This window comes from Vanellus vanellus (genome assembly GCF_965231255.1).
Source record: "Vanellus vanellus genome assembly, chromosome: Z".
Taxonomy (NCBI): Eukaryota; Metazoa; Chordata; class Aves; order Charadriiformes; family Charadriidae; genus Vanellus; species Vanellus vanellus.
The window spans coordinates 456,773-474,043 of record NC_138908.1 but is presented as its reverse complement, the minus strand read 5'-3'; the positions used below and the strand labels follow the sequence as shown (position 1 = coordinate 474,043).

The 17,271-nt window shown below is 51.1% G+C and overlaps 1 protein-coding gene across 3 annotated transcripts in view; it reads right to left on the bottom strand.

The window, feature by feature from the left end:
• The window catches only part of PAX5 (paired box 5), a 135,270-nt gene that overhangs the window by 62,382 nt on the left and 55,617 nt on the right, over positions 1 to 17,271 (bottom strand). For all 3 annotated transcript variants that reach the window (XM_082497407.1, XM_082497408.1, XM_082497409.1), the window contains one exon: positions 4,171 to 4,300. In XM_082497407.1, the coding sequence (XP_082353533.1) occupies positions 4,171 to 4,300 (130 nt within the window). The remainder of the gene's footprint in view (positions 1 to 4,170; positions 4,301 to 17,271) is intronic.

Below are 17,271 nucleotides of genomic sequence, written 5' to 3'. Positions count from 1 at the left end.
ATCACAGAGGATCTTTTGCATCTCCAGCCTCAATACTGCTTTGCTGCCCACACCACATCCTGGCAACAAGAACAATGAAGGACTGTGATCATAATTCACTTAGGACCTCCGTTATCAGCTTTATTTGCATTAAATTCTTTTACACTCTGTCTCACAGACTTCAGACTGACAAAAGGAACTACTTAGGTCTCTTCACAATGGCAGCCCAGAAAGTCTCCAGACTTTCTCATAAAAACTGATTAAGCTTGAACGGCAGATAGCAGCTATCAAAAGGACATTAGTGTTATTAGTCAAAACCCCTGTATGTCATATTTCACGTTCTTTGCTCCCAGAAATGCGGCTTTTCAGCCCCACTCCCACCGATAGGCCCACTCTCTGTTGAAGCACCATGCAATCACACGTTCGCCACTCTGCTTCACACACACCAGAAGGGTTCCTGATACAAACAATGTTTCCCACCAACAGGCTCTTCTGGATATTACAACCCACTTGCCAGTCCTTGAAGCAGTGCTTGGTCTCATGACAGTGAAGCTGTAACACAGTGTTTATAACCTGAAATGTCAACTGAGAAGTGAGGTCAACTTCCCAAGCCATTAGCACCACCAAACACAGACTTGGGACATTTTGTGGAGTTTCATCCATCCACCCCTCACTTTTACAGCTGAAAACACACTAGCTAACTGAAAACGCGCTTGTGACCAAAACAGGTTGTCCCCCAAGGCTTTCAGTCTCCTGCTCTCAGTTTGCCTGGACACATCACAGGACAGCCTGTCTGGAATGAGGAAGCATGGAAACACACAAAAAAGGGTGAAGAAACTAAAAGCAACTCAACCTTCTGAATCTCAAGAAAAGACTGGCGTTCAGGTTGGCCATTCCTCCTCCAATGAGGAGCAGTTTGCAGGAGAAATGCCATCAGGATCTGCGAGGCTCCAGCTCTGGCCTGCCGAGGTCCAGGACCTGGCTCTGCCAGGGCTTCTCTTGTGAGTCAGCTCCTGACCACCAAAGCAGGGCTGATATAAAGCCAACCTTCTTCCAGGTGTTGCCTGCCTTATCCACCATGTAAACCCAACCACCCACCCCAGCCCCAACCTAGGAACACGAAACCACTGAATTTTACCATAGCTTTGGTCAGATCACCGACAACAAAAAAGTTCCCAGAAGGCAGAGTACATGATGTGTTAGCAAATGTTTGTTGGACCTCGCACTCATAACCACCATGGTGTATCTTTGCCCAGTTCCTTCTACTTTTCAGTGATATCTACTACAGATGAAAGGCCAGCAGCAATACGCAGCCTTCGGTTACAAGTGACTAAGTGTGAATAAATGCATTTCCTCTTCCGAATTCCCTGACTCACCAAGGAAACTGGGTGGGAAAAGAGGCGTGACTGAAAAAGTGACTTAATTCTTGGGAGAAAATGGAGGTCTGTCCAGAGCTATGGTAAGAAATACATCACCAAGTGCGCCATAACTTAGTGTGCCTTGCACATTACAAAGCATGGCTTGCTGCTTAAACCCTCCTGCCCCTGACAGTCTGCAGGTCCCCTCAGCTCCTGCAGGAAGCCTCAGGGCAGAGAGCATGACGTGGGCATACGATACATGCCCATCACTACAGGGCCCCGATCGTGCCGGGGGCATCTGGGCACTCCCAGAGCATGAGCAGCACCAGACAGTTGCTACGGCTGTTACGAAAGAAAAAGGGAGGAAAATGATCAGACAGTCCTCTCCGAAAATGTATCAGAAGGCATAGGTTTTTAAAGGGTTTTGATATGCTCGTGTAAATCTAAGTTTTATGAATGCAGGTGTTAGAAACTCTACAGCAATATCAAATTAAAGATATAAATACCTACTGCCTTGTAAAACATGTTCTGTTATAGCTCTCACCCTGTCACATTTAAGACCAAGGCAGGTTTTTTCTAGGCTTGCTACTCATAAAGCCTGCTCCATGTTTTTGATGAGAACTACTAAATTTAACATTTGGAACTTTTGCTCAGGTGTAGGTAATGTCACAGGGAGATCCCACACGAAATCTGTAACAAGCTCTGCCGTATCATGTCTGTAGCCTGTTCTGCTCTAACAAACGTGACCAATCAGCTCACTAAACTCTTAGGAATTAGTAACCCAAGAAGCATGAGAAGTGCTTAAACCAGCGCAGGAGAAGAAGCGCAGCTGAAGTATCAAATCAAGTAACAGCTTTTGGCTGAGCCTGATTTTGGCCAGCTGCAGATCCTGGATGGGCAGTTCCTTAGAAGACAGACTCAGCTTGTCTACCACCTTGCCTTCCTAACTTTCACTCCTTGATAATGCAGCTCAGTTATTTCTTGCTGTTTGCTTCCCCCATAGGGCATGGCTCCCATCAGGTCCCATCCCGTGCTGGAAGCTGCAGGTGGTCGTGGTGGGAAAGCCCCATAGAGCCATGCCCACAGCACCCGCTCGCGTGGTCCGACATGCTGCTGGGCTGCGCTCATCAGCAGAGCACATGTGCCTCTAACAGGGCATCAAGCTTCTCATGGGGGCACGGGCTCGGACGAGCAAGAGGCAAACAACCAGCAAATGAACAAAGGGCAACAGGAGCCCTGTGATATGCCAAGGCAGACGGGGTCTTTTGCAACAAGCAGCACTTCAGGCTTCAAAGAAAGATGCAAGGAGTTCTGTAGCAAACAATTACAGAATAATTTGCCTCAGGAAGCATTTCTCTTTAACTTTCATAGGCTGTATGGGTGGCTTAAAACCCCAAACACCATGGTTCATGTTCCTTCTTTTATATTCCTTTTAGATCCCTTCTATTCTATGATTCTGTGATTCTACAAATATATCTATATCTATGCTCTATCTCCCTACATGTTATAAGCCACGCATGTCCAGAAGTCCCTCTTTCTGTCCATCCATCCAACCCTGGACACCTTTCTTACCTATGAGTCTACGGCTTGAACCACCCACCCAGTACCAGGCAGTTATTTCGAGAAGTGTCTCCCTTCCCACTTCAAGGTAAACATGGATTTCTGGATTTCCTTACATTTCATGTAACTCTACAATTTCATAGAATCATAGAATCATAGAATCAGTGAGGTTGGAAGGGACCTTTAAGATCATCAAGTCCAACCATTAACCTACCCTGATAAAAACACCACCACTCCTAAACCATGTCCCTAAGCACCTCATCATTTCTTTTGAATACTCCCAAACTTTTGGCAATAATAACGAAAGACTGACACCACATGGGGTTAAAACAATTTTATAACAACACTCATTTTCAAAATTGCTCTCCTGCTAGATGAGATTGTAGCGCTTTCAAGACACAGTAGTACTATACTAAAAACATCATCACTTTCCCCTTTAGCAACAAAATAAACAAGTAAAATCTGATCATCTTTGGCAAAACAGAGAAAAATTGATGACAAAATCTGCACAGGTTAGACACAAGGACAGAAGTAACACACAGAGGTAACATGCATATGAAACTTAGAGCCTTAAATGTTAACATCCCTTTTTTCTGATTCGCATAATTCCTTCGGGAAACAATTTCATCCTTTTTTTACCATTTGGGCAATCTCCTTCCATGCAATGTGGTCAGTCCCAAATAACTAAGTGATCAAAGCATTTATCAATTTCCAGCTGTTCCTTATCTCTCACCCTGTGCCTGCTAAATAAACGCAGATGATGCTGCATTCCTTGCAAAAACAACCTTTGCTTTTCATTTAAACGCTCAGCCCCGGTGCACAACTCCAAATCCAGAAATGGTATAAAACACGTGCATTTGTGGGAATCAAAAGCATCCAAAATTCAGGCTAGTTTGAACTGTCATAAAATCCCCATCCAGTCAAACACACCAAATGCCTTCATGAAAAATGAGCAACAAAGCCCAAAAGCAGAGGGAAGCATTCTGCTTTTGGGTTACATGTTGATGGGCAGGATGCAAGTTTGGGTGGAGGGCCATACCCCGTCCTGGACAAGAGGGACGGATGCTTCATCTGTTGGCTCCAAGCGAGCACTACTGATTTATGCAAGCCATGCACCTGTCTTTCAACAGAGCTGCTATGAAATCACACTTAAAAAGAGACTTTTTGAGCAAATGACTCCACATCTGACACTACTCCTCCATAAATGGCATCACTCTGCCATGTGCGCACACACACAGCGCACACCACTTATCGGCGTTGGACCACTGCTTACCTGTGACAATAGGATATGACTGAGGCCCGGGAACGCTCGCTCCCAAATCTGCAGAAGTAGGGCTGGTTATATTGGCCTTCATGTCATCTAATCCACCAGCTAACGATGCCATGGCTGAATATTCAGTTGCCTGGAAAAAGAAACAAAAGGCATTTTAGTGACAATAAATTTACTATACAAGTGCTTCTGCCTGTATGACAAAAAGTAGGTACAATACAGAACTCAAAAAATCCTTTGTTCAGTCAGTTTTGAAGGCAATGCCCACTTACACAGGGCTGTTAAGCATTCAAAACGCCCAATAAATGGGTCTGTGCTTATCACTGATGTTCTCAGAGAACATCCGAATGGGCTTGCTTTATAAAACCAAAGCCAAACTCATCAATGTGTAAGAAGGTTCTCCTTAAAGAGGAGATTTTTTAGAGTAACTGGGGGCTGTAACTGCTGAGTGCAAGTTACTTGCTTGTTACAGAAAAAATATTTGTGCCAGTTAACCTGAGCTCTCCTTATTTCAATGGTGGCGCTTGAAGAGACACGCACTAATAAGCAGGTGGGAACAGGGTGTCCCACTTCCCCCCTTTTCTTGGGAATGCTGCATTTCCTCATTGTCTCACCAGAAATAAAGTGTATATAAACAAAAGTGTTTGCTTAATGGATGGATTTGTAACCAACTGTTTCTAAATCCAAATTATTTAAAAACAAATCACCTGACTGGTGTAAGGATGCTCTCTCATCTCATGTGCATTTTTTAATCTGATTAGTCGAAGCTATGGTAAATGAGCACAGGTCCTCAGAAATCAGACTTCTTCTGTCCTATAACCGTGCAGAAGTCCATATAACTAAGGCAATCTACAGCAGGCGAGGTTAATCCATACATCCAGAAAGACCTCCATGTATGTGGCAGAAAGCTTATCTTCATTTGCCCTTTTCCATGATTTCTTATGGCAGGATCATTCGCCCAAAACTGTGAAGTTTACTTTCAGAGTTTTCCCTTCCCCGTTGCTATTTGCACTTCAAGTTTTAATCCCTTATTTGTGAGATCGTAATCACGCCTGTATCAACTAGAGGATGACAACTTCAAGTGAAGAACAGCAATAGGAACGGACAAACTGAAGAACAACCACCCCAAGGCCGATCCCTGCTGTTTCTGCTGATTAAGTCAATGCAGAAGCTGTGTGGAGCTGAAGCAACGTAGGGGAACCCAGGACCCCGTGAAGTGTCCGAGAACCCAGCACACAATCTGGTATTTGCCATGAGCTCAACACTTCAGGTCAGATATATCTGTGTCTGTTGCTCAGTTCTCACTCAAAGAGGAGTTAATTTACATGGAAAACTCCATATTAGCAGGTCTGCGTTAACACATTTCTTCTGAGAACGCAATCTGCATGAGGCACGAGTACACCCTGTCAGCATGAAGGATCCCCCATACAAACCTCTTGCAGATGAGTGTGTCATACACTTTCTGCCAGTGACCATCTGCTGGCCACCTTGTCCCTTCCCCTGGCCACCGATCAGCACTACGGGGTCCTCTGGACCAAAGGATTCTCAGCGCGGACCCGTCTCCTGTATTCCTCCCCAACCTTTGCATTAAACTCACTCTGCTCCTCAGCCCTCTCAGCTTATTCCTCCTTCAACACCCTCCGTGCCCTCGCGTTTCTCTTGCCTTCGCGCTCCCAGCCCCCTTCTTCTACCACCACCGCCTCAAAGATGCTCAGACCCACAGCTCTGCTTCAGCCCCACTTCTGCGCCTTGGGGAGGACAGCCCCCGAGCACCGCTCCTCCGTGGAGGACGCCAGCGATGCTCCCAGCCTTCCTCCTTCCTACGAGTGCCACCAAAGCACCTTCTTCTCATTCCACGTCCTACCACAGAGCGTTCTTCAGCCTTCCCACACCACTCCACGCTGCCCTATGTCCACAACCCCACCTTCCCCCTGCGCTGGGTACGTGCACGTGTGGCGGCACCACTGGGTTTTTTGTCTCCCCAAAGCCCTGATCCGACGAGACACCGGGGGAACAGGAGCAGGGCCAGAGCGCTGCAGAGGCACCTGAGCGGGGGGCGATGCACCAGAGGCGTGGGACGGGGCGGCAGCGCAGCAGAGGAAAAAGCTGTCCCTGTGCGCTGCTGTGTGGTGTTTCTGACGTCTGGGGAAGAGCACACACCAGTCCCTGGGTAAGGACACTGCATTTCACCCCTGCTGCTCTAAGAAAGCCATAACCGCATCCATCCAGACTAGACGGCCTCTTTGTATCTTCCGGCAGCACGCCAACCCTCCGCTCCCCATGGGCAGCAGGTGAACGTGGCCACCAGCGCAGGCAGGGCGAGCATCCGGCTGTGCCACGGACTGGGTGACATACAGGGCTGGAGCCAGGGGTGGCATGGCCAAACCCCAGAGCCAAAAGTGGCTTTTGGGGTCGCCACTCCTCACACAAACCCAAGCAGGACCAGTCCAGGCCCCTGCTGACTGCAAGCCCCCGACACGTGAGTCCAGAGCAGGCTGGAGATACCGAAACACCACAGTGCACTTCCCTCCAGGGGTGGGAGGAACTGGCCTGAGGGAGGCAGGACCACATCTCACCCCTCAACTCTAATCATCTGGAAGGACCACGTCACCGAACCGTGAGCTTGGCCCTCCAAGAGGGATTGACCAGTTTCCGTGCCAGAATCAAACCGCTATTGGGTGCAGCACAGCCGCCAGGGGCCGGGACGGTGGTACCCTGTGCTCATCCACGTCACTCCACCGCAGGGAGATGGGTGGATGTCCCGTCTCACCTGCCATCAGCAGCGCAACCTCAAACCACTGCACGGCAGACCAGTGGGACTGGATGCGTCACGGCTGCCCGTCACGGCGCGGAGGGAGAGCCCACGGCCGGGCAGCACCCCGGAGGTGTGGGAAACGTGGACTGGGAGTCCCTCCCAGCTTTCAGCCCCAGCAGCTTGCTGCAGGCAGGACCTGCGCCACTTCTGCAATGGCCCAGCAACTTTTCCCAGAGATAAGAATAGTGGGATTTTCAGGGATTTTCATGACGCTTCCCTGTTCCCATGGCAAAACTGCCCACGTCCCTCCTCAGAGCCACTGGCAATTGGCTGCCAGCAGCCACACCGACCACACTCTGACCACCACCGCTGCTCCCAGCAGTGCGAGCCCGGGCCAAGGGGCAGCCTCAGAGGCTGCTGACCCCCCCAACTCCTTGCACGGTCCTGGTGCAGCAGTGAGCTCCTGTCTTGCTCCCACCTCTGCGGTCACAGCTCCCATCGCCGAGCAGCAGCGATGCAGCCAGGGCCGGCGCAGCGCAGCCGAGAGCTGTGGACAGAGAAGGAAGTGACACCACCACCAATGGTGGCCATCACAGCCATACTGCGAGATGCCGCAGGAGTCAGAAGAAGGCAGCTCCTGGCCCCCAAGGAGCGGGGAGCCATGGGTGCAGAGCAGAAGAGCCTCCACCCTGAAGCCCACCACGCTGCCCACAGCCCCTCCTCGCCCCCGGGCAGGGGCCGGGCGATCACTGCACACCTGGCTGGCACACGGAGTGTTTGCTGCGCCTGGCGCTCACCTGCCAGTGAGGGGCACAGCAGTGTCCCCTCTTCCTGCTCCCCCCGGCAGAGCCTGTCCTGCCAGATGCCCCGTCCGGAGAGGAGAAACCCCCTGCAGGGAGGCAGCACCGGCAGAGCATCCGCTCACCTTGCCGCCCCATGGAGACCTTCCCCAGTCCCTCGCAGGGCAGCAGAAGGGGTCTCAGATTTGGGTCCTCCACAGGTGAGCTGGCATCGCCACCAGCAAGGAACAGCCCAGGATGCCCGGGCATGGCCAGGGTCCTTCCCCGCGCAGCGGGAAGCCCGACCTGCTGCTCGGTAGGTGAAAATGCAAGAGTCGGGTGTTCAGTACCCTGGAAATTACCTGAAAAATGACTGCCTGCGGTTGTACCACGCACTGTCTCATCAGCATGGAGCACCACTGCCATAGCATGGAGGAGAGAAAACACAGACACGTGAAACGAGGAATATATAAAAGGGGAGACCAAGAAGGACAAACCGAAAAGACGGGACAAGACAGGGTCTCGTGTTCTCCCCCTGCCCTATCGTGCTGGGCTCGGCCGCACGGGGACGGGGTGCCTGGCAGGGGGCTAGGGCTGGTCCCCCCCCGCAGGCACAGCACCCAGCCAGGGTGAGGAGGAGCTGGGTGGTCTCCGGCCGCCCATGGGCAGCATCTCACCCCCCAGCACAGCAGCGGGGTCTGCACGGTCCTTCCCCACGCTGCAGAGCACCAACGGGAAGGTTTCTGCACTGGGAGAAGCTTCACGTCCAGCTCCACTGACAAAGCTTTAATTCTAAATATGACCCCCCTGGGCAGGGGAGGTGATGGGCAGACGGAGGAAAGAGGGGTGCAGGAGTGTTTTGGTACCATTTTCAAACAATTTACGGAGCGTGCCGGAGGCAGGCTCTGTCGTCGCCTGCTGCACTACAGTGACATGGCAATACACCCCATCACCAGCTTCACCCTGTGCTTTTCCTAGAGAGGATGCCCACCGAAAGGTCAACCCACCCTACATGTACAGCAATTTTCTCTCTGAGATGTACCTGGAATGTTATCCCAAAGTGGCCGGCAAACCTGAACGCACAGTGGAGAACAAGACTGCCTAAAACAGCCTGGTCTGGGGGTGCCGGCGTGGGAAACTCAGGGAGGTCCATGGGCTGGGACGAGCCCTGCTGCGACCCGGGCTGCATGAGACAAATGCAACCCCTCCTGCCCCATCCCTTCTGGGGGGCGCAGACCACGCTCCCCCCTCCAGAGACCACACCAAGCAAAGGCAGAAACAGGGTGTCTGCTGCACAGGGCAAGCGGCTATCGGAAGGACTCGCCGGGACTCACACGTGTTGCTTTTTGCATCTGCTCAGTTTTCCAAATCACACCTACAAAACACCCGGCAGGTGTGACGCAACGTCTCCCGTTGCAGGGGATGCTCAGGACGCAGCAGCAGCAGCAGCACGATGGGTTTGGACCCTCGGATCTCTGCACCGACTTGGGGGCTCCGGGACACGGTAGCGCTCCTGCAGCTCGTGCCGCCTTGCCCTGCCCTCGGCAGCAGGACCGGCACAGCACACGGAGGGCCGCCGCTGCCAGAAACAGCGCTTCTCTTCTTTTACACCAGACAGACGTTAATTTGAGGTCTCCAAAAAGCGCAGTGCTGTCTCCCAGGTCGCGACCGCCAAACCCCCGTCTTGCCCCGCACAGCAGCAGCAAGCCAGACCTCATCCATACCTTGCATCTCCAAGTCATCACATCGTAATACTTTAAAATTAATAAAAAAAGGCAGAAGTGGCGGACACCAGGCAGGCTGCCCACGGAAACCCCCACCTCAGCCTGACAAAGTGAAAAAATTTGTAACATTAGATATGGTTCGGAGAGCTTAATCCAAAGCAGCCCTAATTAATCTCCCCAGGCTTTCAGAGACCCAGAGCCACTTGCAGCTGCACGGGCACTAGTGCTGCTCTGCCTCAAATTTTATGGGAATGGAAAATCCATCCGACCGCCCTCCTCCTCAGCCGCCTCGGATGTGGATGGGGAAGGCACCCAAAAACCCATATATCACAGCCTGGCCACTGCCGCGCGCCTGCCACCCCTCTGATCCATAATTCACATCACACTCCCTGCGCTGCCCACTGCGGCCACCGAGATCATCCTGCTTTGGGGTAAAAGCTATTTACACAGCTAATGGGGGCCGAACCCCCATTTCTCTTTGTTTTCAGCAACATCGGGCTCTTCACTGTCTCACAGGGCATGAAAGTTTGATTTCAGTGGTACCATCTTTTTCCTCGGGTTTAAATGGAGTATTTCTGAATCACCCTTTCACAAAACATACATGTTTTTAAAAAAATTAACAGCTGCGCTTTGTTTTAGCCCAAATCCAACCAGAATTGTGTACAGCCCCAGAGATTCCTCGGAAGACAACGGGAATTAGCTGGTGCACCGCGCCATGAACACGTTTACCCTCATACTTCAGAATAACTGACCTGTTTTTGACCCAATCTTCAGATTATCGGCATGTGGGAAACAACACGCTACGTTTTACATTTCCACAGTGCAATACATAAGCGGACGCGGCCGTTCTCAGATTTTCCAAAGGGACCCCCAAATCCAATCTAAATGCCTAGAATTTACCTGTTGTTTTTCTTTTATACATATAAATAGCTGCATTTCCATTCGCTCTTTGTTTCTCATTTTCATTTTGTTCTAATATCTGCATGTAAATGTCTGAAAATAGCATCTGTAATTGAAGATTATGAAGTATAGCCAGCTCCTGACAGGCTGCTAAGGAAGATGGATTATCCTCATTTTTCTGTAAATTTTGTCAATTTTGGAATTCATAAGCTATCAACACTGATCAAAATGTGACCGCACAGCTGTGTCAAAGCGGACGGCGTGGTGGCGGCGCGGCTGCCGAGGAGGACGGCTCTCCCCAGCCGCCCGGCCGGGGGCACGCGCTGTGGGAATCCTCCCTGGGCTGCTCCCGGCATCCACATCCCACCCTCACCACCACACCACCAAAAAAAAAGAAATAAAAAAAAATAAAATTCAAATAAATAAATTGAAAGTACGCAAATTCTCTGGTGCGCCGATTCACATCACAAAGCATAATTTATTGCATGTTCTCCCTTTTTATTTATCCCTAAGTAGTAAACACGATTTCCATTCAGGGGGTTCGTTATGTTCCACTCCTACCAGACAATCACGGCACACTTGAGGCAATTGTTTAGCCTCTTCCTCTCAATTTTCCCATTACTGGGAGTAAGTACTGTTGGGACTCTTTAATAGCCCGACTGCAGCCCATATCAATAACAGATGAGGTTTAATCGTCCAACACAAAAATTATTTAGGCTCAGTAAGGACATTCAATGTCATTTGCATAATGGCATTTCTATCCTGAGCACCTAACCCATCGTGCATAAACAAGGCCCCGGGACCATAAATAATAATAAATCATGACGTCCACGCTCCTCTTGCCGTAATAGGAGCCTCTCTTTGTAGGAATTATTTCAGCAGGAAATGGGCACTGTAATTTTAAAGACATGTGGCATTGCACAGGCCAGTAAATCACACCCGCGTGCACACACACACACACACTCACACGTGCACCACGGCTGCCCACAGCGAGCAACAAAACCCCACGGAACAGCAGTGCAGAAAACAGCCCGCACTTGCTGCTGAAAGCATCCCCCTTTCTATTTTTTTTATTATTATCATCATTATTTCCCAGGCAGAGCTGGCAGACTAAATACAAGCAAGGTCCGAACACTGCCTGCAGTGTCCGGGCACAAGTACAGGGGGATGACGGACCCCTACATCCACCAAATGCCCATCCCGGCTGCCCCTTGCCCCCGCCATCCCCAAACCTGCCCTGGGAGGTCTGGTGGGGACAAAGCGGAGCCCTGTGGGCGCTCCCGGACAAGCCCGGCCCCGGCTCCGGCAACCCCAACCCGGGTGGCCCAGCACGGGCAGCCAGTGGACCACCCTGCTGGTCCACAAGCAGGAGCCCCCCCAGACCACCAGGAGAAGACCACCCCAGTGGCATCAGCCTCCCCAGGGTGGCACAAGAGCTGGGAGAGCAGCGGCACCACCGCACGGACCTCTGCTTTTGCCAGGATTTGCCGGTTTCACACACTCTTCCTCAGCAGCTCCTTCCCCTCACAGTGCAAACGCTGCTTGGCCTCCTGTTCTCTCACGGTTGTTCTCTCATGGCACACGAAGCCGTGACGGGCTCCATCTCCCACACTTGCTGCCCAGCGCCGCCCTGGCTCCAGCCCCCCCCAGCCTCCCGTCCCCACAGCCCCCACACCAGCTCTTCCCCACCGTTTCCATGCCAGAACCTCCCAGTTCGGTTCACCGAGCAACGCACAAACTGCACAACAGATTTTGCAGGAGCCTTCTCCCGGCGCCGGCACTGCGCACCTGTCCCCTCCCCGACACCGCATCTCCCCGTGCCCCCTCCAACCTCTCCTCTGCCATCCCTCCTCTTCCTCCCCCTCCTCCTCCCCGGGAAGCTCCTCTCCATCCTCTCCCCCAGACCCACGCAGGGTGTTCCTCCCCGACCCTCCTCCCCATGGTCCCCTCACCCCAGCACCGACCAACCCGTGCTCTGCCAGCAGCCGCCGCCATCCTACGCACAGTGCTGAAAAACTGAAATAAAGTGTAACACACAGAGTCAAAATAAAGCGTGACGCACCCCATCCTGCCGGAAAAAGCAGTTTGATTTTTGCAGACCCAACACATCATCCCTTTAGGCCACTCATGACCACGAGATACTGCTCAAACCCACTGCTTCTCAGGACCTCAACCTGACACTTTCACCCCCAACAATAACAATTTTAGCCACAGGAGGAGGAAAAATGCACGACCCTCTGTCATGGTGGCTCCACTGCTTCCACCATAGCGCCTGGCATGGGTGAGCAGGGAAGGGAACACAGCCAGCAGCACAGTCGAGTATTTCCCTACAGAGAAATACAAAGCAGAAGTATGATGGTGCACTCGGAATGTGCGTGAAGTTCAAATCAATATTGCCACATCTTCGATCCATCCAACCAACGGCTCCTGACACTCGAGAAGTCTTTGTGCAAATCTGCAAGAACACCATTTGCGTTTCGGTAACGCTTTCAGATAAACCATCTGAAGGTACTTCACAAACACCATCTCAGAATCCTTTCACACCACCTCTGCCCAGGCAGAGGCCGACAGGGAAAGCCATGGAGTTTGCTGCGTTTTGTGGTGTGTTACAAAGTCCATTCTGAACAAACCCCTATCAACCCATGAACTCCCAAATTTCCGGCCACTCTCAAAGCTGGATGCAAACACACCTTCTTTGTTTTCCAAAGACTTTCGCTTTTCCTGTTGGTGTCCCCGGGAGCCTGGTGACCCTACGGGGGTCAGGAGTCTTCTGTTTTCCATTATGGGGGTGGCAACTTTCTCTACAATCCTGAATTCCCCATCAAATCACCAACACAGAACTGACCTCATTAAAAAAAAAAAAATCCCAAATAAAAAAAAAAACCACAAACATCATTTTCTGTGGTTTTTCTTTCATTTCTTCACCTGTGCCCAACACTGGACTAAGAAGGGCCACAATATTACAAGCCAGTTTTCATTACAGCATGTTTATGGAAAAGCCAGAAATATAAGGACAAAATTTGTTTTCTGAAGATTTACGAGGCACTTTCTTGTCACAAGTCCTAGGGGGTGGGGGGTTAGAGAGGCAGCGGGAACTGAACTCCCCGGGGGACAACCTGTGCAGTGGGCGATGCGATGGCCCCAGCGCTGATCCCTGGACCAGAGCGTTACGTGCAGCAAAGGGGACGTGCCAGGGAAGGCTTTGGGGGACGCAGAGGACAGAGGCACTCCATCCCTGTCACGGGTGCTGCAGGCACGGTCCATGGGAACGGAAACGCTGGGAAGGGGGAAACCTGGGGGACGATGCGGTGCTCTGCTGAGACGTTCAGTGAGGATTGACGGGCACCGAACCCTACCGATCTCGTGGGGTAAACCTTGAGCTGTTTGTCCCCTTTGCTATTTAGCAGAGACCTGCTGACAACCAACCCAACCAGCAGGAGGTCCAGAGACTTTGGGACAAGGTGCTAGCGGAGAAGGAGTGTCTCCCCTCAGGGACAGGACAGTGTCGCCCATCCCCGAGACACCCGCTTCTGCACTTCAACACCCCATCCATCCTGCCTGCTCACGGGACGGGGAAACCGGCTCCTCAGCTTCAGAAAGAACACCCAGGAACATCAGAGATTGTCTGCACATGGGTATAGAAAACAAAGCAAAACAGAGGCAGGCTGACCAAAGAGCGTGGTACCTATAGGGTACCTATGGGACACCTATAGGGTGCTGGTTCTGGGTAAAGAGCGTCTGATGACACCCACAGCCTGCCGCTGCTGGAGGCTCTGCACCTCCTCACTACCCTGAAAGGCCCCAGTGAGGGACTTCCTACGCAGAAAAATCATCAAAGATGACAGCTTTCGGTGAAACATTTCAGTTTTTATCAAAACATTCTCTGTGGGAAAGACAGGTTCAGCCAGACGCACTGCTGTTGCCATAATCATCATTTTGTGGCTCACACGTCCACTGCACTGAGACATCCCGAGCGCTGCGCGTGCAGCAAAACATCACAGCGAGGACACAGCATCCGCTGGGTGGGAAGCCTCTGCCAGTATGACCCCAGTCTCTCCCACCCCGACAGCCGCCCTGATTTTTCTGCCCAAAGTGTATCTGGGGTCACATTTTCAAACTTTCCTCTGCAGTCCCAAGAGCCAGAGAGCGACCACTTGCCTGAAGGAAAACACGGACGCGGGGTCTGTGCCTTCAACAAAAACTCCTGCTCGTGCAAAGCCTCACAACTTGGTAAGGCTTGGAAAACCACTCGTCAGCCACATAATCTGGTGACAATATCTTGTCTACTTTAATTTTGTCCATTATTTAATTGTGTGGTTTAATTGTTTAGTCAGGTCTCAATAACTGGTCAAAGGCTCTTAGCCAAACGCAGCACTTAAAAAGCGCAGTTTTTCTGCCCGGCTCCACTCTACAGTTCCCGTTTTGGAAAGGCACCTGCTGCCTCCAGCCCCTCGCTCCCCACAGCACTCTGGGTATGGCTTGTCCGGACCGACCCAGACCTGAGGTCAGCCCTGAACCCGGAGGGGACCTTTGATGGACGGAGAATGAGCAGAGGAAACCCCGCCTGTCTGGGGTTGCCCTTATTCAATTATATTTTCAAGGTGAGAGGAGCAGGGCTGGAACCATCCCCCTACACGTTAAGCTGCTCTCCTAATGACAGAGTTTCTGTCCTTTCAGATTTTTTTTTTTTCATTCCAGCGAATTCTGCTGCCACCAGATTTTCAAGAAACCGTTATTCATATGAGCAGAGAGGAATTTTGAAACAAACCCTATTTTCTGGAAGAGGCTCAGCTCCACTATTGCTTTTTGTCATCATGCGGCCACTTCTGTAGGTTGTGCCATTCAACGCCTTCCTAAACAAAGGGCAACCCAAACCGATGGCATTCTCCTGAAAACCCAGCAAACACACCGAGCAGGCTGCTTAGGCTGCTGGGCGCCTCATCCCAGAGAGATCTCCATCTCCCCTGCACACCGTCAGAACCAATTGCTCCTCTCCCACCCCAACCACGCCTTTCACATTTTCTCTTGCAACCATACAAAGTCACACCATAACAGCTGGAATGAAGGGCAGGCAGCTGGACATGGAGGTTGTGGGATAATCCAGGCTGGAAGGAGTCTCCAGATGTCCCTCAAAGTAGCGCCAGCAACGGGAACAGGCCAGGTCACTCAGGGCTTTATCCAGCTATGTCTTGAAGACCACCACGGATGGAGACTGCACAACTTTTGTGGGCAATCTGTGCCCCGCTTGACTGTCCTCAGGGGGAAGAAGCGCTCCCTTGGACCCTGCAGAGCGTCTCCTGCATCAGCTCACGCCCCCATCTCTTGTACTCCCACTGCCATGGCTCCTTCTACAATGCCATAGCACATCCAGATCTCCAGGTGTTCAACCGCTGTGTAGGGAGCATACTTTGAGAAACTTTGTTGATTAAAGTGATAGACAGATTTAGAGAAAGCCTACAGAACAAGTGTGAAACAGCAGCAATTTCCAAACCAAAGGGTGGAAATTGCATGTGAAGCTATTCAAACCCTGCAAAATCCAGATATTTACCAGGGACTAAGAAGAGAAGTCTCGTTCCATTCTTCAAATGCTGGTGCAAACCCTTCCCCTCAAACAATGAGAGCGGGCCAGCCATTAAATAAATAAACAGGCAAGTGTGTTTACTCAGATTTGTCTCTCCCTCTCTGGCAGGGCTAACACAGACATAAGGAGGTCGGTCAATTTTGCTGTGACATAATCTTGGCCAACTCCTGCCATTACATGACGTTGTCTTTTCCCACAGAGAAAATCAGCTTCGGGACAATTCCACACTTATTTTCCCATACAGGTGGAGCATCACACATACGTTCCACAAAGCGCACAGATGACTCCCCTATTGTTTTTCAAAGGGACAAAGACTACATGAGCAATTACAGTTCTACTCATCTTACTCATATATTACGCTTTGATGTGATATTGAAAATCTGATGTGTGGTCAGTAAATCACTGCTCTCCTTCAGCTCTCAGGCAGAGTCCACTGTTTGACTGGCGAATGTCTGTGACTTCTTCTGTAATGACAGACTCCCCATTATCTGTCTGCTGGTGACATGACACCTTGGAAGGAAGACTCCACTAAGGACAAAGGTGTGAGTTTTTATTTAAAACGTGATGATGTGATAGACCTTGTTTATCTTTCTAAACTGAAAAAAAAAAAACATAGCTATTTATCACAAAACACACGGTGAACAAAGAGATATAGTTACACAAAGCCATGTCCCAAGTTGTGACCAAGTTTTGAGATGTGGACACTTCTGGCAAGACAACAGGAGGGGAAAGTTTTTCTTAAATTTCCTAGCTCTGTACCACACTGACAGAAGCCGTGCTGAGTCTCGTGGAGGAGACCACCAGCTGCCTTTGCAGCACTTTGTGTTACGCTGCTGTCACTGAGCCCTGGGTGTAAAGCTCGTGCAAAGTGTTGAGATGAAATTTGGTGCCTGGCAAAGCAGCCACCACCGGTGTCAACCACCAGAAACGGTGCCACGGTTGCAATTTCCAAACACCTTTCCCCCAGACCCTCAGGACAGAGCACACCACACTCCTCCTCGACAGCATTTCAGTCCCTGAGGAGCCTGGAGCCATGCCTGGACTCCGGGGAGCTGGTCCCTCCTCGCAGCTGCTGGACCAGGATCAGCTGCACATCTGCGCTGGGGCACATCACCGGGATTCCGGGGGCAGCAGCTGGAGACACACAGGCCATGGTGCCCTCGGTGCTGCCAGCCGCACCGCACGTCACTGACACCCCCCTCCGCACAACCCGGAGAGCGTGCCCAGGGTAAAAACATCCTCCACTGCCTTTGTACAGAGCACAGAGAAAAGAGACGAGGACAAAGGAGATGTCGGAGCTCCAGACACAGCCAGGTGGGCTGTTCCTTCCACTCGGGAATCTCTGTTTTCATATATGGTCATGTC